Here is a 26,820-nt window from a genome sequence, read left to right as displayed (position 1 = left end):
TTCTCTACTCCCTCCCCATCTTCTTTGTTACTCCAGGGGCCCCTTATGATCCCTAATCACTAAGGCTCTGGTTAGCATCCCAGGACGCCTTGGGCCATGATTTCTCTTCTCCCTCTTTCTCACCTGCAACCAGCTTTGGTGTAGATTGCTGTAACAATGTTGGAGCCTGAGAAGGAGATTATGGAAGACATTTGAGGAGTGAAGCGATGAGGAAATTCAAGTTAATATATATAATGCCCAAAACCTACCATGGGGAGAGGGTGGCAAACATGGGAGTGACTGTGAGTGTGCATGCGTACATGCATCTGTCTGTGTGTGCATGCATGAATGTGTGTGTGTGTGTGTGTGGGAGTGGGAGTGTATGGAGTGTGCATGTGTATATGTGTGTGTGTGAATGGAGTGTGTGCATGTGAGTGTGGGCGTGTGTGTGTACATGGGTGTGTGTATGTGTGTGTCTGGAGTGTGCATGTGCATATGCATGAGTGTGTGAGTGTGTGTGCATGGGTGTATGTGTCTAAGTGGGTGTGAGTGTGTGTATGGAGTGTGTTCAAGGCTGTGTGTTTGCATGTGTGTGTGCATGGGTGTGTGTATGTGTCTGGGTGTGTGTGTGAGTGTGTGTGTCTGTGCTGACAGGAAGGATCAAGCTGGATATTCAGGGACTGAAAAGGGCAAGAGAGGGTCCCAAGGGAAAGAAGACCTGAAACAACCTAGACAGGGCTGAAGCATTTTGCTGATTAAGGAACGGGCCAGTGGGGCAGCAGCATTGCTGAGAAGTCTGCGCTGTGCCGGAAGAGGGGCTCAGTAATCCCGGACCTGGGCAGCACCCCTGAGAATGCGCATGGGTTGAACGGGATCCTGACCATTCTGACCCCAACAGAATCCTATGCAAGCACCCAGGAATATGAAAACCGGTAGCTGTCACTTAGTTGAGTGTCCACTCCAGAGAAGGCAAGCACGGCCTGCTGCCAGGTCCCAGGCCACAGCATGACAGGCATCACTAATCACTCATGAGCACACCTATCACCGCCAGGCTAGGAAGATGAGTCAGAATTCTCAACCCCAACCCACTACCGGTAAATTGAGCTGGCATATAAGGTGAATCCTTTTTGCCATTACTGGTCTCCTAAGTGCCAAATGCTTAATAAATCTATCTCATTCAGTCCTTGAAACAAATCCATGAATTAAGAACTTATTTTTATGTCTCAGATGAGGAATGAAAGCTCAGCATGGTTAAGTAACTTGACCACATTCATGCAAGCGGTCATCGTGGAGCTGGGAATACAAATCCTCATAGGTCTGGCTCCAATGTCCTTGCTCTTGCTGTTTTACAATGCTGCTTGCTTCCACTGCATCACGGGCATTCGTTGGTCCTCTGTTGCCTTCCCATCTTTGAACACCATTTATCAGTTGGAGGGGAGAGCCCAGCAGGAACAGGTGTCATGCTCAAACAGAGCAATTGAGGAGCCTTTCAAGAAAGGACTATTTATGAAGGATGGGTAGGATTTGGGGAAATCAATAAGGAATGGTGAAGAAACTGGTGGGGCAGGGAGCTGAGGTTACTGGAAGCTGGAGAGAGCCATAGCTGCAAAGGAAAGCAATCAGGAGGAGGAAAGCCTCAATCTCTCTCCTCCAATGGTGCCTCCCCTTGGACAAACACAACTGGGAGCCCAAGAGCACAGGATTTCTGCCTGTGTGGCCCATGCAGGCCAACCTCCAGGGGTTCAGAGTGGGGGAGGAGAGAAGGATGGAGATCTGTAGGGCAAAGTTAGAAGATGATACAGAATGCTTTTTTTCCAGTTTATGGAGGGTCCCTTCTTGAGGCGCTTTTGTGGGAGAAGACCCTGCATTTCACTATAGAAATCAAACCTCAGAATGTTGTCTCTCCCTGCTTGCTGGCAGCCAAACAGTGAACATATGGCCTTGTTGGTGATTGAATCACGTCCCCCCAGAAAGGTATGTTGAGGTCCCAACCCCTGGTCCAGTGGCTGTAAATCCATTGGTAAATAGGATGTTTGAAAACGTTATTAAAATGTGCCCAAACCGAATAAGAGTGGGCCTTAATCCAATATGGCTGAAGTCCTTATACAGAAAGGAAACTGGACAGAGAGGAGAAGCCACGGGTTGCAGCCAGAAACTGGAAGCCAACAGAACTATGAAGAGAAAGAAGATGCCACCATGTGCATTACCACCTAACAGAAAAGCCAAGGAACCTCACAGTCTGCCCATCAGTCAGAAGATACTGGCCATGGGAGGAAGCAAGCCTTCTAGCCTCCGAAATCATGTGCCGATAAATTCCTGTTTGGGGGTATTTGTTTTAGCAGCTAGGAAACTAAAGTAAGCCTAGATTCAGCTACTCAGAAATGCTCACTTGGGACTCTACTTCAAGGCAGTAGCCCAAATGCTCAGGCCAGTTGAGAAATTCTTCCTGGCAGAAGTGTGGGCTGAGGCCAAGAGCCTAGCTGTGGTGGAATCCGTGGATGGCAGAGGAGCGGGGCCAGCATTCCTCGGTTCCTGCCCGTTTTCCGAGCTGGGTCTCTGAGCTCCAATCTTTCCAATATAGTCCTTCTCTGCAAAAGAGCACCAGAGTCCATTTTTGTTGCTTGCGACAAGAAGCCTGACTGGTGCAACCACAAGAGACAGGCAGATGGTGCATACAGCGGTGGGTGGTCCCCTGAGCATGCACCAGGGTCGCCGCCAGGGAGGATGCATCTAAGTCTTCCAGCTTCCCTTCTGAATACCGGGGCTCTACCATCCAGAAATGAGGCAACCTGCTCTGAGGTCATTTGTGTTTTCAGCTGAGCTGCCTCTAGGACGCCCTGCAGGAGTGAATCCTACTGTGAGCCTCCCACTCCCAGGCATGCAATCCCACGACAATGAGTGCTTTGCATTTGGAAGCCAAAGAAGGACAAACTGCCCCAGCCCCAAGAAAAAGACTGCCACAGTCAGTCTGTGTTGTGGAAGGCTCTAGAAGGTCCCAGTCAGCCACCCTACACTGGAGGAATCCCTGAAGGAAGGGCCCCACCCCACCCAGCCTCAGCAGGGACCACCCCTACCCCCTCAGCCGCCTCCTTCCACTCAAGGCCTGAATTTGAAGGGTGTTTATCCTGGCTGAGCAGTCCCGAAAAGAAGTCAGCTGAGTTACCACCTCCATCCCCACTCAGACCCCCGGATTCAGTTGTCTCTCTGGATATTCAATATTTGCTCAGGGAATTAGAAGAAAAGCAAAACGGGAACTGCCAAGGTGATAGGACAGTGACTGAGGTAACAGGGCCCCAAGCCCCAGGGGTTGCCAGAGAGGGCAGGGAGACTAGGAGATTCTCAGCCCCAGGGGGCTGGCGGAAGGGGACCAGAGATCCAGACTTGACCCCACCCTCTCCGCAGGCACCTCCTTGGGCTCCAGCCCACGTGGGGACATGCAGACGTCAGCATCCAGGTCCGACAGTTGTGCAGATATTGAGGTACAGCACCGGGTACCAGGAGCATGCATGGTCACCAGGGGAAACAGTGAGAGCAAGCCAGGCATGCTCCCTGCCCTCAGGAAGCCTAAGGGCTTGCAGGGGGACACAGAGAAGGAAGTAGAAACTGCAGGGAGCCCCAGCATATGACAGTGGCACAGATCCAGAGCCAAGGGTGAGAAAGGCTTTCTGGAGGAAATGAACAAAAAGACCCAGTCCCTGCCCGCAAGCTGCAGACAGCCTTTAGGGAGGGCCAGTCTTGAACCAACTCCCTTCCCTGAAGCCCCTAAGCTCCCTCCTCTTCCTCCAGCTCTCCTAGAACTCCCAAATGCCTCCTTCGACTGTCCCAACCGGGTTGGAAATAGACAACAAGAGGTGATCAGGGGAGAGCTGAGACCCGGATGCCCCCTCCCTCTCTCACTGCCCCCCCCCCCCCATGCTGCCCCTGCCCTGGGGCATCACCTTCCCAGCAGGCAGCCCCAGTTCTCTGGGGAAAAAAACCCTCCTGGCTGTGCAAAACCTCCCTAGGTAAAAAGGGTATGCACCCCTTTCCCAGGATGGCGGGAACCCCAGACCCCACACAAAGCCTTGCACCAAGCACAGCTTAGCGGTCTCTGCTGATGAGGTACAGAACAAGGAGAACAAGGTCCCAGCCCACAGGTGAGAACAGAAATGGGGGACAAAGGTGTGGGGGGGTGGGGGTAGGGGTCCCTGCCCTGCCCTCCAGGGGACATCACGAAGCTCAAACCTGGGTGTCTGAACCGCCCATGGGCCCTCCCAGGCACAACTACCTTCTGCCCACCCCTACCTCTGCCCCACAGGTCCCCCTGACCTTCCCGAGCTACCCACTTGGAACTCCTGCCATGACAGCCTTCACCAGCCCCAGGCTGCTGGGAACAAGAAACAGGCTCTAAGCCCAGTGTGCTTTTCTCTTCTCTGGGAGCTGTGGGTCAGGACAGGATGGGGCACGTAGGGGCTGGCTGGGGCAGAGGTGGCAGCGGGGGGTAAATGGGGGAGCGTCAGCTTTGCATCGTGGCTTTGCAAGGCAAGCCCGCACCCCAGCCCGAAGCTGGCTGGTGTTGGCATGCACCATCGATCTCCAGGATGCTGCAGCTGTGACTAGATTATTTATAGCTCCAGTCTTACATTTCGAACACGAAAATATCACACAAAGGGAAAGGAAATGAAATCTCCCCTCTCCTGCATGTCCCTCACTCCAAACTGCAGGGCTTTCCAGAAGCCCTGGGGCCGAGGGACGGATAAGAGAGGCTTGCCCGCCGCCTCTGCCTGTCTCCCTCCCTTCCACCTCTCCCTCTCTCCTCTGTCAGTCAAGCACACGTTTCCCCTCACCCCTGCGATCCCCGCTCACATTCTCACCATTTCTTTCTCTCTCACACGTGCATTTCCTCACAGATGCACATGCAGTTCTGCTCAGTCTCTCTCTCTCTCCACTCACCCTGCCTGCGCCCTTCCAATCCCCCCAGACACACACCACACACCCTTGCCCTTTCCCTTCCCCCGCCGCTGTCTCTCTGCTTGACTCACTCCCTTGGGTTGTGTGTTTGCTTTTATGCTTTGTCAATGAAGACACTGGCACATTAATTACCAGGCCTGTCCTCTGCTGAGGCACGTCAGCTCTTTGTCAATAGTGGGTGGAAGTGTCAGCTTACATTCATCCTGCTCCGCCTTTAAAAATCCCGTGGGCATTGCCTGCCCAGGAGAACCGATTCTGTGGCACGTGGCCATGAGGACACTTCTCCCTGGGCTTGACATACCCAGACACACTGAAAGCAGAGGCCACAGAACGTGCCTCCCATCCTGCAGGAAGGAGCCTCTAAGGATGTGCTCTGCAAATCCGATGCAGGGCTGGCTGGGTATTTAAGGGTACAGAAGCTGAGAAAGTGCCCCTCTCGTCCCTGCTTTGTGGTCTTGGCAGTGCAAGGTGGGACTAGCCCTTCCTTTATACCATCCCACAGGCTCGGAAACCAACCCCTGTGAATGCTCCCTGGGAGAGCTGAGGCCCAGCCCACCCCCTGCATGGCCCACTCGGGCCCCTCCCCAGGCCCACAGAACCGGATAATCAGAGCAGCAGTGCAGACCCTAACTCACTTTCATCCAGGCAGTCCCAGTGACTGGGGACTGCGTGTGCACGCTGCATGCTTTTCTCGCCCCAGGATGAGGGGACGTCACAGTCAATGTACCCAAAACGGCAAAGGAGAGTGACAAGTGCACAGTGGACCAGGGTGGGGGGGTCTGGAGCAGAAAACCCACAAACCACCACAAGGGTGGCGTTTTTCTTTTTTACCTTAAAAATTCACCTGGCATTGGTATTATTCACTATAATGTATGTCACTGCAGTATTAAAAATCTCCTAGATTAATTAAAATTAAATACGTCAACTTTTTTTCTGAAAGCTTAATATTGACCTTCCTGGAAGATGAATCTCAAAAACCCTCTGACTCACCCCAGGGATTCCGGGAGACATGAACACACCAGTTAAAGACCCAGGGGATGAGGTATGGGGTAAAGATATGAGCAGGGACTCTCTGGTTTACATCCTGGCACCAGCCAATTATTAGTTGTGTGGCCTTGGCTTAGACATTTAACCTCTCTGTGCTTCAGAACCTTGGCCTGAAAACGAGGGTGATAACAGTACCCATCTCATAGGGCTTTTATGAGGAGTAAATGTTTTAATGTAGAACACTGGCTGATAACGATATTTATGTTTGCAGTTATTTTCCTGTAGGAGACCGACACAAAGCCACTGAATCAACCCCACGGGCTGAAACTAGAGATCACATCCTGTCACCCTTCTAGGATGTGCTCCTGCCCCCAGCCTGCACCCCAACCTCCAGCCCAGGCCTCTGATCATGCATTCGATCCTCCAGGCCATCAATCAACCAAAGTTCTCCGCTTTTCCAGGCACTGTTCAGGCACTGGGGACTCAGTGCTACACAAGTCCTTCTGGTGGTGGTGGAGGAGGGGGGGAAGGCGGGGGCAGAAACCTGCAAATGGCATTTGGGCCATGTACAGAGCTGGAGACCCAAAGATTAAATGTCAGCCCTTCTTTCAAAGAGTCACTACTTAGCTGCAGAGGCCGGGGAAGGCAGACGGATTAAAGAGGTGAGTGCCGTGCAGTATGATTATGATGATGTCACCTACTGGTCTTCAGCCCCCTGGACAGGCCTGCTGTGGTAGGTACTGAGCCATTTCTTTCCAGCAGGTGCATGAGGTGGGGGGTAGGGTAGGGGTGGGAGGCTGGCTTCCGTGCACATACCTTCTGTGGACCAGTCAGCCCTCTCAATTCCATCTTCTCCCTTTTACTCATTCCACTCTGGCAACTCTGGCCCTCCCTGCTGTTCATCAAAACAGCCTAGTCCTGACTCAGGGCCTTGGCATGTGCTGTTCCTTCTGCCTGGAACACTCTTCCTTCAAATATGATCAGGTGTCTCCTCTGATCTCACCCACCTGCAAGGCCTGCCAGGACCACCTGTAGAAAATAATAACACTCTCGCCATCCTGTCAATCCCTGTACCCCCAGCCCATAACCTGCTTTATCAGTCTTCACAGCACTTACAACCACCTGACATATATATTTGTTTGTTGTTGGTCTACCCCCACCAGAATGTAAACCCCATGAGGGCAGGAACTTCCTTTTGCTACCAGCAGAATCCCCTGTGCCTAGAATAACAACTGGGGAAACTACAACTTGAAAAGAGATAATGTGTTAATTTGGCATGCTTTTAATTCTTCCCCCAAAAATAATGCAGATAAATAGATTCAGTTGAGACCAATTCCATACGTGGCTGTTTAGGCAACAAGGGGCTGGGGTTGGAAACAGCCCCAGTGTCCCAGCAGTTGGTCCACATGGTCCATGGGTGAACACAGGCTCCACCACGTTCCTTGTGGGCACACAGCTGACCTGAGCCCGTGAGCCTTGGCTGCCCAACAGGGCTTATCTGTGAGTCCCTAAGAGGGCTACAGAGTCAACCACGCTGTGCAAGGTCAGGACCTAGGGACCGACTGGAGACGGCCGTGTGGAAGTCTGGATCCTGAGCCACAGATCCAGGTCAGAGGTCCAGAAAATGGAAGGTCCAGGCCTCAGGTGGATCAGAGAACCTGAAGGTTAAGAGAGAGAAGGGTGCCTAGTGGGTATGGTCAGGGCAACCAGAGGGCTGGAAACTGCAGGGAAGCAGGCAGATGCAAGGGGCAAGTAGTCAGAATGCAGGCCTTGGTGAGCGTGGTGAACGCTCTCTGCCTGCTAAGGATGGGAGAGGGGGCAGGGGCTTCAAATCCATGTACTGACAGCACCCCTAATATGTCCTTCCTCCATCTCTGTGACTCACCCAGGAAGAGAGAAATGTGATTTGGGCCAAGTTTTCTTCCAGTTAAGCCCAGGGAAGAGCTAGAGGTCTGACCAGTGGGGCAGAACCAAAATTATAGTATCAAGATCTACGAATCAGACCCACAATGGCCTCATTCCTGAGTCATGTTCTCCCGTGACTTTAGAGCATTTCCGCAGCATGCATGAATTGTGTGTGGGGGCAGTTTCTTATCTTAAACCATCAAAAAGAAGAGTGAGGCCTGGGATTTTCTTTTCCCTGCTCACTGAACTCCTATTCCATCATCAAAACCCTGGCCAAGTTGCCCAAGCTAAAGTAGTTGCCCATCTGTGACAAAGTTGCATGTTTTCTGGAACTCTTCCCCCCCTCTAGACTGTGAGCACCTAAACAACAAGGACTTTGTCTTATTTATGACCACATTCCCAATTCTCATTAAATGATAATTGGCCAAATGATCCAACAAAGCAAGGACAATCCGTGCTTCCTGACTCTGAAACCCTGATTACATCTTCTCCTATCTCTCCCCTAACCCAGGAGTCTGCTCAACTGAAGGGACAGGAAGTTCCTGTTTGGCAGGGACAGTTTCAGGTTTTGATGGCCTGCCTGGACCAGATTGGTATCTATTCCAAATTCTCTTTTGTGCATGCTTTGCTGGGAACCAGAGGAATGGTCACATACCCGGGAGACTGCCTCAGCCTGCAGTAGCCCCCTCCTCCTGTAACCAGGGGCCCTGGACTCCTTTCAGGTGACGTTTCCTTACATAGCTTCCTCCAGCCTCCCATCTTCCCGCAGCCACTCGGGCTGATCAGAAACCAGACCCCTCTCGGTCCAGCCTGCCAGCTTTCCAGCCAAGGTCAGGGAGCCCCACCTTTTGCGAGGAGCCCAGGGTGCGATCAGCTGGGAAGAGAATGCCACCATTCCAGTCTAGCAACCAGCCCTGGGGCCCTGCACTCTGGGAGGGTGAATCGGAACATTCCTTCCTGGGGCCACGTGAGCACCTGTTGCTGCCTCAGCAGCCCAGGCAAAGCCAGTTTCTCAGGAACCCCAGGGCACAGAGGACAGGGCACAGGTAAAGCAAATACCTGGCCCATCTGCACCGCCCCTCCCGGACAGCCCTCAAAAGTCTCAGGGTTCTGGGAAAAATCCGCTTTACCAACTGCCACCCTGCCTCCAGCCCATCACTCCCCCACCACTCTCATTAACCCTCAAACTGACTTCTTCCTTTTGGAATGTAATAGTTTTAGGATATCATTATTGAAAACTCTAAATCACTTTACATGTGACAAATAACCTATTGCCTCATTTGATCTCCTTAATAATGCATCAGAAGAGAGACGCTATCTTCCTATTTTACAGAAGAGAAATTCAAGGCTCAGAGAGACTTGCCTAAGGTCACAATTAGTCATTAGCACAGGTGAAATTTAAACCTGCTTCGGTCCAATCTCAAAACCTGAATGAATTCCTTTCAAACAACCCTTCTGACCAGTGGGGCAGAACCAAAATTATAGTATCAAGATCTACGAATCAGACCCAGAATGGCCTCATTTTATGGCTTTTTCTTGGGGAGTACTTGCTTAGGAAGGAAACATGCAACCTTAATCCCCCCCGAGTAATGGAGGACAGAATTAAAACCTCAAAAAAGGCAAGCGAGGAGAAAGACATGAATCTTGAACTCCGTTCTCAGCTCATATCCTCACTTCCTCCATCCCTAAACCTTTAACCAAAGTGGCTGTCAGTCAGGGTCTTTGTTGACTGTGCCCCGGGGAGCTTCAGAAAACACACAGCCCCTGCCCCCCCACTCACACCCCCACCCCTAGGAGACACCAGGCCAGCTGGCCTGAAACCCACTGCCCAGGACTGCATGTCACAAGGATGAGGGGCTCAGAGGGACAGAGAAGGCTGGGCAGAAAAGGCAGGAGGTGGGAGGTGGGCCTGGGCCTGGAAGAGGGTGTTCCCAGGGTCCAGACAGGCCATGATTAAGCACCCTGCTGCAGAAGGCCCTGAGTTCAAATCCAAGTGTCACTTCTTGCTTGCTGGGTGACACAGTCCCGTAACCTCCCTGGGACTCAGTTCCTTTCTCTGTAAAGTGGGGGGGCAGGAGTACTTACCTCACAGGTGCTGTGAGGAGTAGACAAGAGGGCCTGCTGCAGGCCTGCCATGCACCCAGAGCTCAGGTGTTGACACCGTGGTGTGGCAGGAGCCAGGGACTGTTCAGAAGACTCAGGTTCCAACCGTGGCTCTGCTGTACTGAGACCCTGAAAAAGCTGCTCAAGTTTCTCAGACCTAAGGTCTCATCTCTAGAATGGAAGGATTCATATGTTTTAAAAGCATCACAATGCTTAGAAATCATCTATGGAAAGTGGAACATGTAAAGGGCTTGGCATGTTCTAACTCCTTTCCTTCTCTTCCTGGAATGTGAAATTTTGTTCAAAAAACATCTCACCTCCTGGCTTTGCTTTATTAACAAGAGGAATAAATGGCAGGAAGTATGCACCATGCTGGACACTCAATAAATGTCCATCCCCTTGGAGAGGCAGGCCCTGGAGAGACGAAAGGGGGATATGATGAATGGGCAAGCGTGTGGGCAGGGCCGGCCTTGACTGCTGAGTGCTCCAGGAGGAGTGGGATCTGCTAGCGTTGGAGAGGAATGGGCAGGGCTGTCCTCGTGCGTCACTACAGGTCCACGCGCTCTGACTCGGGGTGGGGAAAGGGAGGAATAAGAACCAGGGACAGAAAGCTCCCTTCCATGGGACACTTGCTTGCTGGTGACCTTGTGAAAAGTACTTGCTCTTTTCTGGGCCATTTTTCTCCCTGTAAAATGAAATGCTCCACCTAGAATTTTCCAGGATGCTCCTCTACCAGCCTCTTTCCTGGGACACTCCTGGAGTGTGCTAAGGGAGCCTGATCTCCCTGCTCCTCCATACATTTCTGCCTGCCTTCTTTGTCCTCCCACCACCAGCTCCTACCCTCTCCTTCCCAGAGTTTACCAGCAGGATCTGGAAAAGCCAGTCTGTGGAAGAAGTTCCAGCCTTTGCTTGCTCCTTCCCTGACAGAGGAACACAGGACAGTCTGAGGCTGGCCTGGGAGACCCGCCCAGCAGGTGTGAGGTGAAGGCAGCAGGCCTGGGCACCCACGCAGCCCAACTGTCCCTGGCCGGCCGGAGGACTGGAAGAGGTCCCGGGCTGGCCCTGGCTGCTCTCCCGGGAGGGGAGGGCCCCCCACGGCAGGGGCGGAAGCTGGAACCTTCCGAGCTTTCCTGACATCACCTCCCCGGAGAGGGCTGATTGGCCCAGGGCTCCCCTCTCCCCTGGGGAAGCCTCTGGGCAGGGTGGCCCAATGCCCTGGTCCTGCTGGCCAAGCTTCTGGTGTGCTCTGGCACAGGGCACGGGGCAGATGAGGCCAGGTTCCCCAACACGCAGATGAAGCATGTGCTTGGGGCACTAGTGGTAAAAGGGCAACAAATACCAAGTATTTGTATTTGGGTTTGTTTTTTTGTTTGTTTGTTTTTTTAAGAACTAATACTTAGAATTTCCAAAATAGCAAGGAAATAGCCATCATGGGAAAAATCAGAACTTTGTTGGACTTCCTCACACTTATTTTAAGGTTTAGGATTGTTTTTATTTTGAATTTGTATGTGGGTGGATGGGGGAGGTGCAACTTAGCCTTTCAGCTCTGAGCTGCTAAAGGTCTAATCCTGCTCAGGGTAAACTGAGGGTAAAAAGAGGCTGGGGACAACTGGGTGTGGATGGGGGAATGGAGCATGGGGCCTCAGCCCATAGCTAAATCTCCAGGCTTCTAGAAAGAAGGGGCACTGCACCATTATCCAAGCCAGGCTGGTCCAGCCACAGGAATGTGCTGTGAGATCTGCATGAGTGCAGACAGGAGCCCAGGAAACAAGGGCACAAGCTAGTGTGTTGGGGGCACGAGGGACGGGATCACTCAGGCCCCAGAGCTGAATTTGTTCTCCCCTCCTCACTCTGGAAATGGCAAGGCCCTTGGCCAGATGTCCCAAAGATAGTGCCCGGTTTGAAGGGGGAGCTGGCTGCTCATCTGCTGGAAGATGGTGCCAAGGAAGATGGCTTCCTTGGAGGGGGGGGTGGGAAGGAATGCCCCTTCCCCCATGATCTCCTTCAGGAGGAGCATGTCACAACCCAGCTGCCCTGTTGACAGCAAGCACCAGGCCCTTTCCACCCATTATGTCATCCTCACCCTCCTGCTGCCCTGTGGTGTGGGTACACCATCCCTACCTGCAGGTGAGGAGATGGGCTCAGAGATGACAAGCACCTGCTCAAGAGCACACAGCCAGCCGGTGGCAGGATTAGGATGCAAACCCGGGTTGTCTGACTCCATGCCCAGCAGGCTTTACTCAACATGGCAGGTCCTGCCTCTGTTCCTGACCTCTGGAAGGACAAAGCCACAGGCTGCCTCTCTTCCCTCCGCCGGCCCAGCCATTCACCTCTCGCTTCTATAGGGCAGGCACAAAAGGTGAACAACAGACATGCACCCAGAGCCCTAGGACCAGGACCAGCCTCATAACCAGTGGCACCCAGTGCAAGGTGAAAAAGCAGAGCCTTTTGTTCAAAACGCATGAAGAATTTCAAGATGGTAACGGCAGAGCATGAAATCAGTTGTTTTAGTTTTCTAGGTTGCTCAAGCAAATACCATGAAATGGGTGACTAAAACAACAGGAATTTATTACCTTAAGGTTTTGAGGCTAAAAGAAATCCAAATCAAGATGATGCTGTCTTCCTGAAGACTGTGGCGTTCTGAGGCTGGCTGCAGGCAATCCTTGGTTTCCAGTTTATCAAATGGCAATGCACATGGCGGCATCTCCTGGGCTCTCCCTTCTGTTCCAGGTTCTATTGATGTTCAGCTTTTGGCTGCTCCATCTGTTGCATTCTATGTTTGAATTTCATTTTGCTTATATAGGACTCCAGTAATAGGATTAAGACCCATCCTGACTGAGGTGGGTCACACCTTAACTGAAGTAGCCTCATCAAAAGGTCCTGTTTACAATCAGTTCACACCCACAGGAATGGATTAAATTTAAAAACATGTTTTTCTGAGCACAGGCCAAGTCTGACTATACAGGTCCACACCAGTGAGGCCAGCCTTGCCCAGAACCCACACTGTCCCCAAAACAAACTCCTCCCCTCCAGGGGAAATCAAACATACTAGAAACGTGGGCCCCAAGAACACCAGCCTCTTGAAGCACATTCTTCCCTTCCTTGGAGACCCAGCCACCCACACTTTGGATTTTCCCAGAGTCCTCAGGTGCTTGGGACCCTCATCCTCCTTTGGATTCTCCCAGAGTCCTTGGGTACTTAGGACACTTGTCCTCCAGGTGACATCTACGTGCCACTGGGGACCACCCAGAGGCCTCTGCCAACCATAGCCCATAGAGGGCTTCTCAGATGGGGTGAGGCAAGAGGGGCCTATGAGCCACTGCCCTGCTTTCCTTTTCTGACAAATTAATATTAGCCCCTCCTTGATTCTTGCCCAAAGCAACCCTCTTTCCTCATCCCATCAACATTTTGTGAGTATCTAGGCTCTCTGTTGAGGCTCTAGTAATAATGCCAATAATTTCTTTCTAGAACAGTGTCTGGCCCCTGCTAAGAATACCATCAATATCGATAGAGGTGGTGGAGGTAGCTGTTGCAGCAGCACTGAGCTGGGCACAACTGTTCACACACATGCTCTCATTTAATCTCACCACAGTCCACCTGGCAAGGTGGGCATCACTTCCCCTCTTGGCCTGGGAGGACTGAGGCTCAGAGGAACATGCAGGAGGTCCCCACAGCTGCCCAGCAGAATGAGGAGACAGGTGTCTGATCCCCCAAAGGCTTCTTCACTTCTACCCCAAGCCGTTCTTAGATCTCCCTGCAAGAGTCTCACCTGATCTAGGAGAGAACCCATAAATAAACCAATGCTACCCAAAAGCCTGAGGAGTCTCTACAAGTCTCTCCACCCACCCCCATGCTGGCACCCTCCTCTGCTCCCGGTGTAAGAGGGAGGCCCAATTCTGTCTTAGGCGAGTCCCTCTGCCTGTGCTTTCTACGTATCAATCCCTGCTCTGAGTGCTCTAGGGGTTCTGTGCTATGAAATAGGTACAATTATCTCCCCCATTTTTCAGGTGGGCAAACTGAGGGACAGAGAGGCAAAGCAAGCAAGTGGAGGAGGAGCTGGGATTTGAGCCCAGGCTGTCTGGCCCCAGAAGCTATGCTCGTTTAACGCCATACACTGCCAGCGGGCAAATCCTGGTGCACCAGCTCCACCACATGCTAGCTGTGTAATCTTGGGCAAGCTACTCAACCTCTCTGTGCCCAGGTTCCTTTGACTGTAAAATGTAGATAATAATAGTGCCTACTTCATAGGGTTGTTGTGTGAACTAGATGGGTCGGGATATGCAAAGCACTTTCAATGGTGCCTGGTAAGCAGCACAAAAATGGCAGCTATTATTAAGACAATGACTTTGCAGTACTCTATACTGCCTCCCCTGTGAATGTCCTCCCTTCTCCAAGGCTGTCCCTCCATTAATGACCAGCCCCTTCTACTAGATTAAACCACCCCTTCTCTACCAGCTCTTTTTCTGTAAACATGCTTATGTCTCACTCAACTTCCATAAAACCCATCCCCCCAACTTGCCCCCTGGCTCCCAGGTTCTCTTCTTCCCTTCAGAGCCAAGACAGTGGGACAAGCTGGGCCTTGGCTGTCTCCACACCTCCCCACCTCTCCTACCACTCTCATCCTGGCTTCTGCCCCCTCCATTCTGCCCAGGTCAAGGTCTCCAGACCCCTCCCCACTGTCAAATCCAGCTGACACCTATAGGGCCTCACCTCACCCGACAGCAGCCCAGCACCTGACCCTATCCATGACTCCATTCTGCAGCATCTCCTTGGCAGGCAGGACACTACTTGCTGTGACCATCCTTCTGTTTCTCTGCTACTCATTCTCCTAGGCTCCTTGTCCCCCATCCCTGGAAGGGGGGCTAGGGGTGCTCCCAGCCTTCCCTCTTGTGAAGATTCTGACCACTTTCCCCCAGGGATCTCATCCAAACTCACACCTCCAACTACCAGCCTCAAAGGGGACACCACTCATCTCCTGCCCAGCCCTGTCTGCAGAGCCCAGCCCTGCACGCCCACCTGCTCACCTGTCATCACCACGTGGGTGGCCATGGCACCTCAGGCTGCTGTCCAAAACCAACCTGGATCTCTGCCCCTAAACCTGCTGCCCCTGCTGCATTCCCAGGCACAGGAGCTGAGCGAAAACCCCGCCTCCTCTCTGCCTCTGCCTCACTGTCATGCAACGGGACACCAGGGCCAACTCTCATCCTTCCCCAGTACCTCAGCCCCCTCCCTAATTCAGCTTTGTCCCCTCTTGCCTGGATTACTGCAATGGCCTCCCGACTGGTTTCCCAACCTCCGCTCTCCTTCCACTCCAATTCATTTCTCACCCTGGGGCCAGAGTGATCTTTTCCAAAGACAAATCAGACTGTGTCTCTCCCTGCTCTTTTTTGCCCTCACAGAGTCTTTCCATGGCCCTCCCAAGGTCCTCCAAGCCCCTCACCCTGCTCATCTCTCCCCAGACTACAGCCACACCAAGTCCCCTTCTGCGGGAGAATCTGGCTCTCCTGCCTTCAAGCCATCGCCTCACCCGGAAGCCCCTTCTTCTCTTCTCTCCCCTTCCTGTACAGGCACACCTTCTGGAAGGGGCCTTCCCCAGTGCCCAGGTGGGACAGGCCCTTTCTGTGCCCTGTGGGCCCCAGAGCACAGCACAGGTCACCAGATACCTGCCCACCTCCTCCTGGCACTGAGTGCCCAGAATAAGAGAAAGAAGAATAGCTAACGTTCCTTGAGAGCCAAAGAGCCCAGGGTTGGCTGTGTGGGCCCATCCCGTGCCTTAGGCCTTTTAAATCTTCCACAACCCCACGAGGGGTATCCCCATCTCCCAGGGAGGGTGCAGGAGTTTGGAGCAGAGCCAGAATTTGAACCCAAACATCCAATCAATGAAAGTTAATTGGGTGAATACAAGTTCTCACTGAAGCACTGACTTGTCAGATGTCTTGAAGGAGAAGGAGGAGGGGTGTCAGGAGATCAAAAGGAGAAGGGAGCAGCATTCCAGGCAGAAGCACAGCCGGGGCGGTGGGCGCTCCAGCAGTCTCCTCTCGACTGCTCCGGAGCAAGAACCCAGGCCCCGCAGCCTCAGTGGGGAGGAGACGGAGCCCTGGGAAGGAGCCACTGGCAGGTGGGTGAGGAGGCCACAGGCTCTGACTCAGCAGGTTCCCAGGGAGAAGGCCTTGACCCCGACAGAGGAGGCCAACGTGGGATGAAGAGAAAGGAGGCAGAGGCTGTCAGAGAGGCCCTTCCTGCCCCCAGCATGCCGGAGCAAGGGCTCTGGCTGGCAGACCCCTGCCGAGCCTCACTTGTGCCCCACTCTGCGGGGTTAAGGAGGGGAAGGCTGAGGACAGGTAGGAGTTACGAGGCAGCAGGCTGTGCCAGAGTCTGGGAAGGGTCCTAAGGCTGCCCTGCCTCTCCCAGCCCCAGCTGGGTTACCCACTCTCTGAGGCTGCCAGGAGGCCCTTCTGGGGCCAAGCCAGCGTGGGCCTGAGAAGCTGCGTCCAGCGGGTGGCCTGGCCAGACAGCTTCACCCCCGTGAGGCTGAGCACTGCCTGGCAGTTCCTCTCTGGGCGCCCCAGCAATCCTGGTTCCACTTCTACCCTGGGAGCACCCTGCTGCCTCCCTGACTCCCTCCTCTGAAACTATCCTAATTCCAGAGGCTCCCCCTCTGAGTATTGGGGTCCCTGGCCCCCCCCTGGAGTGGGCTGGTTGGTAACTCCTCCAGCCAGGAATCAGTTGCCACCAGCTCTGGTCCAAGGCAGACCGACACTGGGGGCCAACAGCTCACGGCAGACAAAGGGGTGGGGTGGGCACATGACCATCTGGGCCTTGACCCAGGGGTGCAGAGTTAATTCCTGCATGTTCATGTGGTTTTGCATTCCAGAGCCGCCTCTCCCGGGCCCAAACCTGTTCTCAGCTGCCACCGGACTTCCTGATGCTGCAGCTTGGAGCTGCTGCCAGGGGCCCCCAGATTTCAGGTGGTCACTCCTCCCCCCACAACAACTCCAAAGACCAGTCCCCCAGGAAGGGTCTGGGCTGGTGGGGAGTGAGCTGGTGGAGAGTGGAGCTAGGGAAGGTATGAACTTCCTTCAGACATGAGAAAAGGAGAGAGGGGCCTGACAGGGTGAGTTTTTAACTGCTCTGTGCCTCAGTTGACTGTAAAGTGGGAGTGACTGTTATGACAATGCCCAGTCCATTGTCTGGTCAAAAGATTACACTCAGTAATTCTCCTCTCTTGTCCTTTTCTTTCAGTCGCTATTAGTGATGCAATCCTTCCAGCTTCTTGGGGCTGCTGTGGGAGATGGGAAAGGGAGGGAGGTTCTGCTGTTGCCGAGGAAGGTTCTGGACACTGCAGGGAAAAACTGGCCTCCACAGCCATGGCCCCATCTCCTCTCTCCCCACTCACCACCTCCTCCATTCCCTCCAGGGAACCCTGAGGCCACAGGCCAGAAAGGGTCTTACTTAGGCAACCCAACTCATCCCAGCCATGTAGGTACAGTGTGTGTGGACCAAAGACACACACACACATACACACATACTCACATGTACACATACACACATATACACCTGTACACACACACACACACACACACATGTGGCCCAGCTGTGGGTTAGGGAACATCCTGCTGACCTTGGAGTCAACACTCAGATCCAGATTAGGGCTCTGACCCAAGTCTAGTGCCTTGTCCTGGATCTTTCTTCTTGTTGCTCTACCCCCAGGAGATGTCTACGAGAGATTCCAGGCTTCTTTGTGCATCTAACATTGCTGAAAGTACAAACAAAATAACTGCCAGCATTGTTTCTCTCTGTGGAGGGGAACTGAAGGTCTGGAACAGAAAGATTGACTGACTTTTCACTGCGACTCTTTTCATGATGTTGGATTTTTTTTTTTTTAACTGTGTCTAATTAATACCTTTTTGAAAATCAAAATACCTCTGGGATGAAGAGATGGTGGGGGGCTTTGCTTCTTGTGCTAAGGAATTTGGACTTTCTGCTAAAGGCAACAGGGAGCCAAGGGAGGTTTCTAAGTGAGGGTGTGACACGCTCAGATGTGTAAAAGAACTGACTGGGCCTGAAGTGGGCAGAGACTGGAGCCAGCAGGAGAACAGGTGGAAGGCTGGGCCCCTTCTCTTCTCTCAGGTCCAGCCTGAGCCAGGACCCACCATTATGGTGCCCACAAAGAGGTCAGCTTTCCTGGACCAAACCCCACCACCTGCACACAGACCCGTACTTGGAGGACGTGCACCTGTGGCCTCAAGAGACAGAACAACCCAGCCAGGCCTGAGTTAAACAAGCAAGAACCCCCCTCCCTCAGGCCTTGCCCAAGGAATGTACTGGCTAGAGGGGTTGATGCTCCCTTTAGGAGAAATATACCTTAGAAATTACAGCTCCCCTCTGCTTCCTGCCTAATTCTTTGTTCCACCAATGCTGAAAAAGAGGTGGGCTCATTATTTGATTAAGTTCAGGGGTTGGAGGCAACTGAGGGAGACTTCAAAAGAAAAGCCTCCCTTTGGCATCCCTGATTGGAAATCCTGCTCAGCCTCCAGAACACTAACCGTGGGAAATGCCCTCCCCTGGGGGCATCCCGACAGCCCCTCCCAAGGGCAGCACTGGTGACGAGGATGCTCACAAGGAGACCCCAGAGAGGCCGGAGAGGGGTGGGTCATGAGGCTTAAGCTCTAGGCCTTGGTTTCCCGGGGCCTGCGGGTCTGAAGTCAGAGCCCTCTGCCTGGTGCGCGTGCAGCCCTGGGGAAAGCCTGGGCTCTCGGCTGACCTGGCCTTGACCTGCAGTGGCTCTGGATGGCCTTGGGGTGTTAACCTTTGGGAGCTCACTTGGAACATCTGTAAAGGGGGAGTCATCACACCCTCCTTGGAGGCTGGCCTGAAGACTGGATGGGTTCCCGTGCATCTACCAGGCACGTGACCTGGCACCTGGAACAGCATGAGTCCCTTCCTTCAGCAGTGGAACAGAGAGGGCTGGGGGGAGGAGGTGGGCAACAAGGAGAAAGCAAAGTCTCAAGGGAAGGAGGAAGCAATCCTGGCAGTCTCCCTCTCTCCCCCTGCCCTGTCCTTCTGTGCCCAGATGGTCATTCCTGGTCGGTTTTGGAGTCAATTCCCTTTCTATCTTTAAACCTTTGAAAATTTCTGATCAGCAAGGAGGAGGTACGTAATGCAAAGAGCTACAGCCCAAAGCTTAAGAAAAGATTCCAGCAATTAATTCAGGCCCACCTGACGTTTATATATAGTCAGGAATCCAGAAACTTCTCTGGACATCCCCTTCCCGAAGAGACCAAGGGACAAACACTTGTTCTGTCTTCCAAAATTTGCTGAAAACACTGAAACCCACACCACTAGGTACCCACTCTCCTTTTACCCTCCTCATCATCACTCCTCATATAAAGTTCAAGTTAAGCCAAGTGTCCTTTAAACAATTGTTCCAATGTCCATTAGCACTGTTCCCTAACAGGGATTTAACCCAGGCTCTCTGTTGCTGTGTGACCTTGCACAAGTTATTTCACCTCTCTGTGCCTGGGGTTCCTCATCTTTACTAGGTAGGTGAACTAGACCTGCAGTTCTAGCCTTAAGGTACATGGATGGGCTTTAGATGTGCATGGGCCCCTTTATAAATTGGATGACCTCCAGAGAATTGAGTAGGGAGGGGCTAACTGTAGAAAGGAAACTTACAGTTACACTGTATTCCCTTTTGTCTTTCAAATTTTGAACCAAAGGAATAAATTATCTGTTCAAAAATAAATTCATAAATTTTTATATTAAAAAGGAAAAAATGTATGCAAACTTCCATGTGTAAAGTAACTGTGTATTTTTCTGGAAGAGGATTCATAATTTTTTATCAGATTTTTCTAAGGTGTCTTGGACCCCAAAAGAGTTGAGAAACCGTTTCACTAGATGACCACTAGAGTGGTCATTTCCCACTCTAACCATCGTGATTTGATGAAAACTGAATTTCAATACTCATTACATCAACCAATCCAGGCTGAAAATCAGTGCTCGTGAATATCCATCCTGGAATCTCACATGTAGATAGCGTATGGGTGCATGCCCACACGTGCAGGTTCTCACGTGAATGAAAGACTTGACATGGGCAGCTATCCTCGCTAGTGGATCGCCCTCTGAGATCAAGGTCAAGAATGTACCCCATCAGCCTATTCTCTAAAGGCCATTGAATTGAGCCCTAACACCTAGGCCTGCTGAAAGAAACATCCAGCTTAGATTAACTGCACAAACACTGCATTTCAATAAAAACAATATGGATTTTTAAATGTTGGTCCCTTTGGCACTCAGAGAGAAGGGAATGGGTGGGGAGATCCAGAGAGAGCTGAAAATGAAGCCCAGGCCCATCCAGACACCTCAGTCTGAATTTCTGAAACTGGCAATAATCCTCCTGCACCAGCGAGGAAAAATGTTTCCTAAGAGTCCAATGTGGAAAGCTCTAGGGCAGGGGGAATCTAGCTGAGGGATCAAACCAAGACTGGTTAAGGCAACCAACCAGTCTAGCCGCTGAATGGGTCAGAGCAAAGAGAAGGTCACATGGTTCCAAAAAAAAAAGGTAAAAGGGAGTGCAGCCATTTAACAAATGGCTCCTAGCTATGGTAAACTTTAATTAACTGTACTGTTATAACTCACTTCCAGCCTGAGTTCCACCCAACCCGCACTCTCCCTCCCACTCCCTCCCTCCTTCCCTCTTCCCCAGCTCTCCTCAAGTCATGTTTCCTTAGTGAAACCAAACTGACCGCCTCTGCTGAATGCCTCAATATTATAGCTACTGCTTCTCCTGCTAATAACGGCACCCAATGACAAAAGGAGGAGAAAACGACATAGTTCTCAGCTCTTAATGCTAGGTGCCCTTTCCTACCTGCACGCTTTGAACCAAGAGTTTCATAATCCTAACAGTCCCTGAATGTAATATCGTAGCAATTGAAGAGACAGTTGCAAGGGGGCAGAAGCAGCTGTGCACAGAGGCGGAGCCACCGAACAGTATCCAGAGGGTTCACACCCGGACAGGTAACCCACGCATCCAAGTTCACATGCACAGTTCGGTGCTGTGGCTACACCCACCACTCCTTCATTCAGTGGTGTTTAAATCATACCCATGACACTCCATCTCTGTATTCTCTGGCTGTTGCGCTTTGCCCATTTTAAGAGTGTATGCCTTGGGAGTGGGGGCTGGGAACACCTCAGAGGCCCTTCCAAGTGCAACATGCTTGGTTTTTATTAATGAGCTTATAAGAAAAGCTAACCAGACCTTTAAGTGAAATGTGTGATTGGTAGCCAGGCGAGATGGGTTTTAGAATTAACCCTTCCTACAGTCTGCCATGCATTATCACCCCGTTAATTACCCCAGAGGATGGAAATAGGTTTCATGACTCATAAGCACCAATACAACACTTGGCAGCGGATGAAAATGCAAGGACCCATTTGCAGGAAGCTGACAGGCATATCTATTTATATTTGGGAGATTCTTAAAGAGGTGAAACAGGTACCTCCCATGTAGCAGGATGAAGAGGCTGCAGCAGATCCATCAATTGTCACTTATCCACACCCCCCACACACACACACATACACACACACACAGGTTCGTGGTTGCCACCATTTCAATAATGGTAATGGCAAAGCAGGAACAGAAACTAAAAGGGTGTTATTAACAGCAACTCCCAACATCAACCCAGCCTCTACACCAGTGTTCTAGGCTAACCAGTGATTTGTTTTTCCCCAAACGTGCCCGCACCCACAACCACCTCCCCACCTTCCTGCTCCCTCTTTGATGGGGGTGGGATGGGGAAGCCAAGTCTCTTGACTTACTCCTCTGTCCCCGCAGGGACTCTCCTGGGTTGGCTTGCTCCGCCCAGGAATGGGGTGTGGCCAGGAACGACTTTCAGATAGGATCACTCAGTTTTGTTTTACTTCCTCCCTTTTGTTTTCTACTCTTCTTCCATTTGCCTCCCAGGAAAGTACAAGGTTCAAACCAGGTTAGTTTGCCTTCTCCCAGCTCTAGGAAGGCCCAGGTTCGGTCTCAGCCCCAGGGGGCTCAGGGCTCTAAAAGGCATTCCTGTCCACCGCCCCTTCCCCCACCCCTCTGCATCTCACAAATGCTGCCAAAAATTTGATAAGATGAATAATTGCATTTCTTCACCAGTAGGAATGGATTTGTTATTGCAAATGACCTTTACCTCAGGAAGTGTTTTATGTGGGGGGACGGGCAGCTCAATTCCCCATCCTCTGCAAACCCCTTTCTGACCAGCTAAGAATTCTGATATAATTATTAAAAGGGGGAGAAAGAAGAAACGCGTAATGAATGAGGTAAAAACTGCTTTTCCAGCATGTCGGCTGGAAGTTGCAGGAATGTTCAGGCTGAGTATACTCATTTGCTTCCCCATTGTCCATATTCCTCCTTGCCTCTAACAGCCCCCAGCTCTGTGGCATTTTTAAGTGCAATGACAGTGACTTCTGCATATTTCAGAGGCAGAACACCCTAGTTTCTTTCTAGACTTTTTTTTTTTTTTTTGGTACACCTACACAAGTTACAGCTGTATTGGGTATCAGCACATACTCCTGGCCACAGGGCGAGGAACCAAAAAACATTCCTGACAATGCCATTTGCAGATGGGAGCGCTTCCGGCGGAAAACAGAGATGCTGAAGAGTATAAACAGAAATCGCTTAGTCAGCAACTGTCTCCTCCCCAAGAGGTGAATGTAAATAGCCTGGTACTGAGGGGGAGGTGCAGTCATACAGCACAGGGCCTTCTATAAATGCCACCTCTGAGGGCTTGCAAAGGCATTAGCATTTGTGTTCTACGTCAGAAGTGGAGAGGGTTTCTCCTGTGTTGGAGCTGTGTGGCCTTAGCCCTAGAAAGACAAACCTGCTGACTCGGGGCAGAATTAATATCAATTGAATTTATTACAAGTTACTAAGCTCCAAGGCACATTACAGTGTTCTGTTAACTACAGAAATGTATAAAGGACAAACACAGCAGATTCTTCATGTCTAGCATTTCGCTCTACTGTTCAAAAGCATCCGTGCATCAATAAAGCAAAAACAAAACAACACGTGAAGATCCAACACATTCTCCCTCACAAACTTGCAACAAAAAACACCCCATCCCCCCCAACACCCCCTCACCATTTTGCAAACATAACAGAAAAACAAAAAGAGAAACAAAAACAAAGTGAAGACTTAAACACGCAGGGCTGTTTAGAAAAAAGCTGTCACCATTTTTATAGCATGATTTTTTTTTTGTTTTTTTTGTTTTGTTTTTTTTAGGCAGCAACACTGGCCTTGGCAAAAAAGAAAAAAAAAAAGTCTTTTTCTTTTGTGTGTTTTTTCCTTTCAGAGAGTGTGTAACATTTACAAAAATACACACCAGCAGCAGTCTTTGCTAAGGGCTATTAATTCAGTACCTAGGCAAACACTCTGCCACCAAATAAATGCTAACGAGTATGATGCAAATGACCCAACCAATATTATACTGCTTAACACAAACCAGCTTATCCTTCAAATGAAGAAGTTACATACCTTTGTTTCAAAATATAGAAACATACGACGAAAATAATGTCTATACATAAGACTAACTTTTTGCAGTCTGTTATATTCACAATTCTACATCTTGGGGGAGAGGGAAGGGAGGATCCGGGTGAGTGGGGGAGGGGCCCTCTGGATTGGAGAGGAGCTGGTCTAGGGCAAAGGATGTGGTTGTTCTGCGGTTCAAGGGTCTCTCTCCTTTTTCACTTTAACATCCCCGGCTAAGATAGTCGCGATTTCGCCCTGCATGAAGGCCCAAGGTACATTCGACCCGACCAGGGGGCATTTCTCTCCGCTGGGGCAGTACACCTCGCCGGTAGCCCCCTGGGCCTTGATACTCTCTCTAGAGCAAGGGAAGCAGAATTTGTGGCTGGGGACGGATGGGCACTGAACGAAATGCGTGTCCTCCAAACGTTCGTGGCAAATGGTACAGCAGAGGGGCCCGCTGTTGGCCATGGGGGAATCCGGAATGTTCTGGGGGTGCACTTGGTCTATGCCTGGGTGGGCGCTAGGCGGCGGGGGCGCCACCTGTAAATTCAGGTCCCCGTTACGTGATGCCAAGCGGCGCTGCCCGGGCACGGAGGCCGGCGACACGGGACTGCTGCTGTTGCGCCGCGCAGACGCGGTGGTGGAGTGCACCGAACTGCCGTCCTTGGGCGAGTGCGCCGTGCCCAGAGTGTCTGCCACTGACATGAGGGCGGCCATAGGGGACGGGCCGTTCTGGGGGGCGGACTCGGGTGGAGTGGTCCGGTTGGAATGGGGTCCCAGCGGCGGGGGGGGCGGGGGCGGACCCCCGGTCGCGTGCCCCGGCGCTGCAAAGCCTCCGGCGGACATGGTGAGCTTCAGCGCCTCGCTCTGGTTCGCCATCCACTGCTGCCTCTGCTGCTCCTCACCCAGTTTCAGCGCGCCCTCGGCCGAATCCGGGGGCTCAGGCGACGCCTTCCTCTTGCGCAGGCTGGCGGCTGCGCCCCGACCCGAGGGGGCGGCAGGCGGCAGGGCCCCGGTCCCCGGGGGTGCGCTGGGGGCGCGACTTAGACTCACCAGCGCCGTGGGCAGCATGGGGCAGCTGGCATCCAGGTAGGGCTGGGGCAGCATGTCGGCGCCGGGCACGCCCTCCTTGAAGAAGCGCACGGCCTCAGGCAGCAGGTCCCCCAGCAGACGCCAGTCCCCGGAGCCATGCTTCTTCTCGTACTCCAGGTACTTGAAGCCGGAGGAGAGGCCCCGGCCGAAGTCCTTCATGCAGTCCTGGTACATCTGCTTGGCCACACCAGACGCGCTGGAGTACACGTTGCCCGAGCCGGTGGGATATTCAATGAATAGCTTCAGTTCGTAGTCCATGCCAGGCTTAGAGACGGCGTCGAAGGCGAAGACGCGGCCCAGCAACGAGTGGTCCTTCTTGAAACGCACCTCATAGGGCGTACAGCCAGCCAGCGTGAGCAGCGTGTCGCGGACCATCTTGGGCTTGTTGGCCCACTCCTCGGCGCGGTTGCGCAGGCTCTCGCTCAGCTCGGCCAGGGCCTCAGCGTTGCGCTGCTTCTCCTTCAGCTCGCGCTCCTGGTCGGTGCTCGACACCGAGCCGGGCCTCTTGCCACCAGCACCCACGCCCACCTCGGCCACCGACGACGAGTTCGAAGACGATGCCGAGGACGAAGCGGCCGATACGCCTGGGGCACCCCCTAGACAAGCGGGGCCTCCTGCGGGCGCGGGCGTCGGGGGCCCACGACTGCCCAGCCCGTGCGGCGCCGGTGGGGGCAGCACGGCCGCGCTGGCCGGCCCGTTAAGCAGCGTCTGCGGCAGCAGGTTGGGGGGTACAGTGAGCTGGGGGCCTCCGCCACCCCCCGGGTTGGGCAGCCCGGTTACCAACCCACCGTGCGTCCCGCGCCGAGACGCCACCGATGTGGCGGCTGAAGATGAGTTGGGGCTCTGGCGGTTCAGCTCCGGGGGTCCCTCCTCCGGTGTCGGCTTGGGGAAGCCGTTGGGGCCTCCCAGGCCGTTGGGCAGCCGCGCGGTGTGGCTGCTGCTTCCCAGGCTCACCGGCGGTGGTGGGTACTCGAAGCGGCTGCGCTGTTCCGCGGCGGCGGCGGCGGCAGCGGCGGCGGCGGCGGCAGCGCTCAAGCCGTAACGCTCCAGGCCGGAGGCGGCCGCCAGCACCGCAGGTTTGCTGGGACCATCGACGTGGTTGAGCTGCTGCTGCTGCTGTTGCTGCTGCTGCTGCGCGGCGACTGCCGCCGCCGCCGCTGCCGCCGCCTCCTTGGCCGACAGAGCCACCGTCTTGACCCCGACGGGCGGCGGCGGCCCAGGAGAACGGCCGTCCTGGAAGCAGCCGTGCGCCCGCTTCAGCTGGCGCGCGGTCTCGATCACAAACTCAATGCGATCCGCGCCCTCGTAGTTGACGCAACCACGGCATACGGGTTCCGAGAAGTCCCAGATCATGGCCCAGGGCATGCGGGGCAGGTCGCACAGGTAGCAAGATTGTCTCCGGGACGAGGACACCTGCGCCGCCGACATGATGCCAGCCCTGGGGAAGGTAGGCCCCCGCCCGGGCAGTCTCCGCGGCGCCTTCTCCTCCGGGAAGACTGGCCGGCTGGGGATGGAGTCCGGCTGCGGGGGAGGGAAGGGTGGGGGCGAGAAAGTTCTGCCCCGGGGGCTGAAGGGAGCGCGACTTTCCACCGCTGGCGCAGCGTCTCTCTGCGGGGGCTCCACCGCCCGTGCGGCGGACAGCTTCAGCCGGCTCCTCGCCCCCACCTTCTACTGCGGCTGTGTCGCCGGGAAGGGGAGCTCAGGCGCCTTCTTCTTCGTGCCCGGGACCCGGGCGGGAAGCTCCGGGCCCGGGGGGAGGGGGCGAGGGTGTCCGGTGCCGGCCGCCGTTGTCTCTTGGCCCCCTCCCCGGAGTGGCTGGTGCGTGGAAGCTCGGAAGGGGTTGCCTCTTCCTCTGTCCCTGGGGGCCCCCTTACAAGCTGCGTCCTCTCCCCGCTGGGCTCCCTGGGACGAGAGTTAGAGGGTTCTGTGCCACCCGGTGCCCGTGTCCAATCTTGCTGAAGCCGCTGCTTCCCCGGAGAGCCGGGGAAGGCAAGGGGTAGCAGCGAAGAAAGGAGCTTCCCCCCTCCGCAGCGTCGGCGGTTCCGGTGGTGGCAGCTGGGTGTGCACGGCCGGAGGGAGCTGCCGCGGCCACTGCTTCCAGGACGCACGAGAGCAGAGAGGAGCGCACGCACGCAGGCTCCCGCCGCCCCCAGGCCTGGCCGGCCCCCAGGCCGCCGTGGCTGGCGGCGCTCACGTTGGCTGCAGGGCGCTCGCGCGGCGCCTCGACCCGGGTCGCATCCCTTCCCGCTCGCGCTCGCCCGGAATGTGGGGTTGTGATTGTTACTCTA

General features: G+C 53.5%; 1 protein-coding gene and 1 long non-coding RNA gene across 2 annotated transcripts; both read right to left on the bottom strand.

Moving 5' to 3' along the window:
• Window positions 1-557: 557 nt before the first annotated feature.
• LOC119533165 lies at window positions 558-10,963 on the bottom strand. Its single transcript, XR_005216601.1, has 3 exons — window positions 10,786-10,963; window positions 9,907-10,095; window positions 558-2,567 (listed from the first exon to the last, which is right to left on the bottom strand). It is a non-coding gene; the product is annotated as an uncharacterized LOC119533165 (long non-coding RNA).
• An 11,849-nt stretch (window positions 10,964-22,812) lies between these two features.
• On the bottom strand, window positions 22,813-25,991 carry IRF2BPL (interferon regulatory factor 2 binding protein like). The gene has a single exon (XM_037832226.1). The coding sequence runs from the start codon at window positions 25,958-25,960 to the stop codon at window positions 23,636-23,638; it is 2,325 nt and encodes a 774-aa protein (XP_037688154.1). The 5' UTR covers window positions 25,961-25,991; the 3' UTR covers window positions 22,813-23,635.
• Window positions 25,992-26,820: the final 829 nt, after the last annotated feature.

The sequence above is a fragment of the Choloepus didactylus genome, chromosome 4 (genome assembly GCF_015220235.1).
Source record: "Choloepus didactylus isolate mChoDid1 chromosome 4, mChoDid1.pri, whole genome shotgun sequence".
Taxonomy (NCBI): domain Eukaryota; kingdom Metazoa; phylum Chordata; class Mammalia; order Pilosa; family Megalonychidae; genus Choloepus; species Choloepus didactylus.
Note: the sequence above shows the minus strand (reverse complement) of the source record. Positions and strands in the feature narration are given on the sequence as shown.

Coding starts and splice junctions, on each gene's coding strand:
- IRF2BPL (XM_037832226.1), bottom strand. CDS start 25,960: ATGTCGGCGGCGCAGGTGTCCTCGTCCCGGAGACAATCTTGCTACCTG.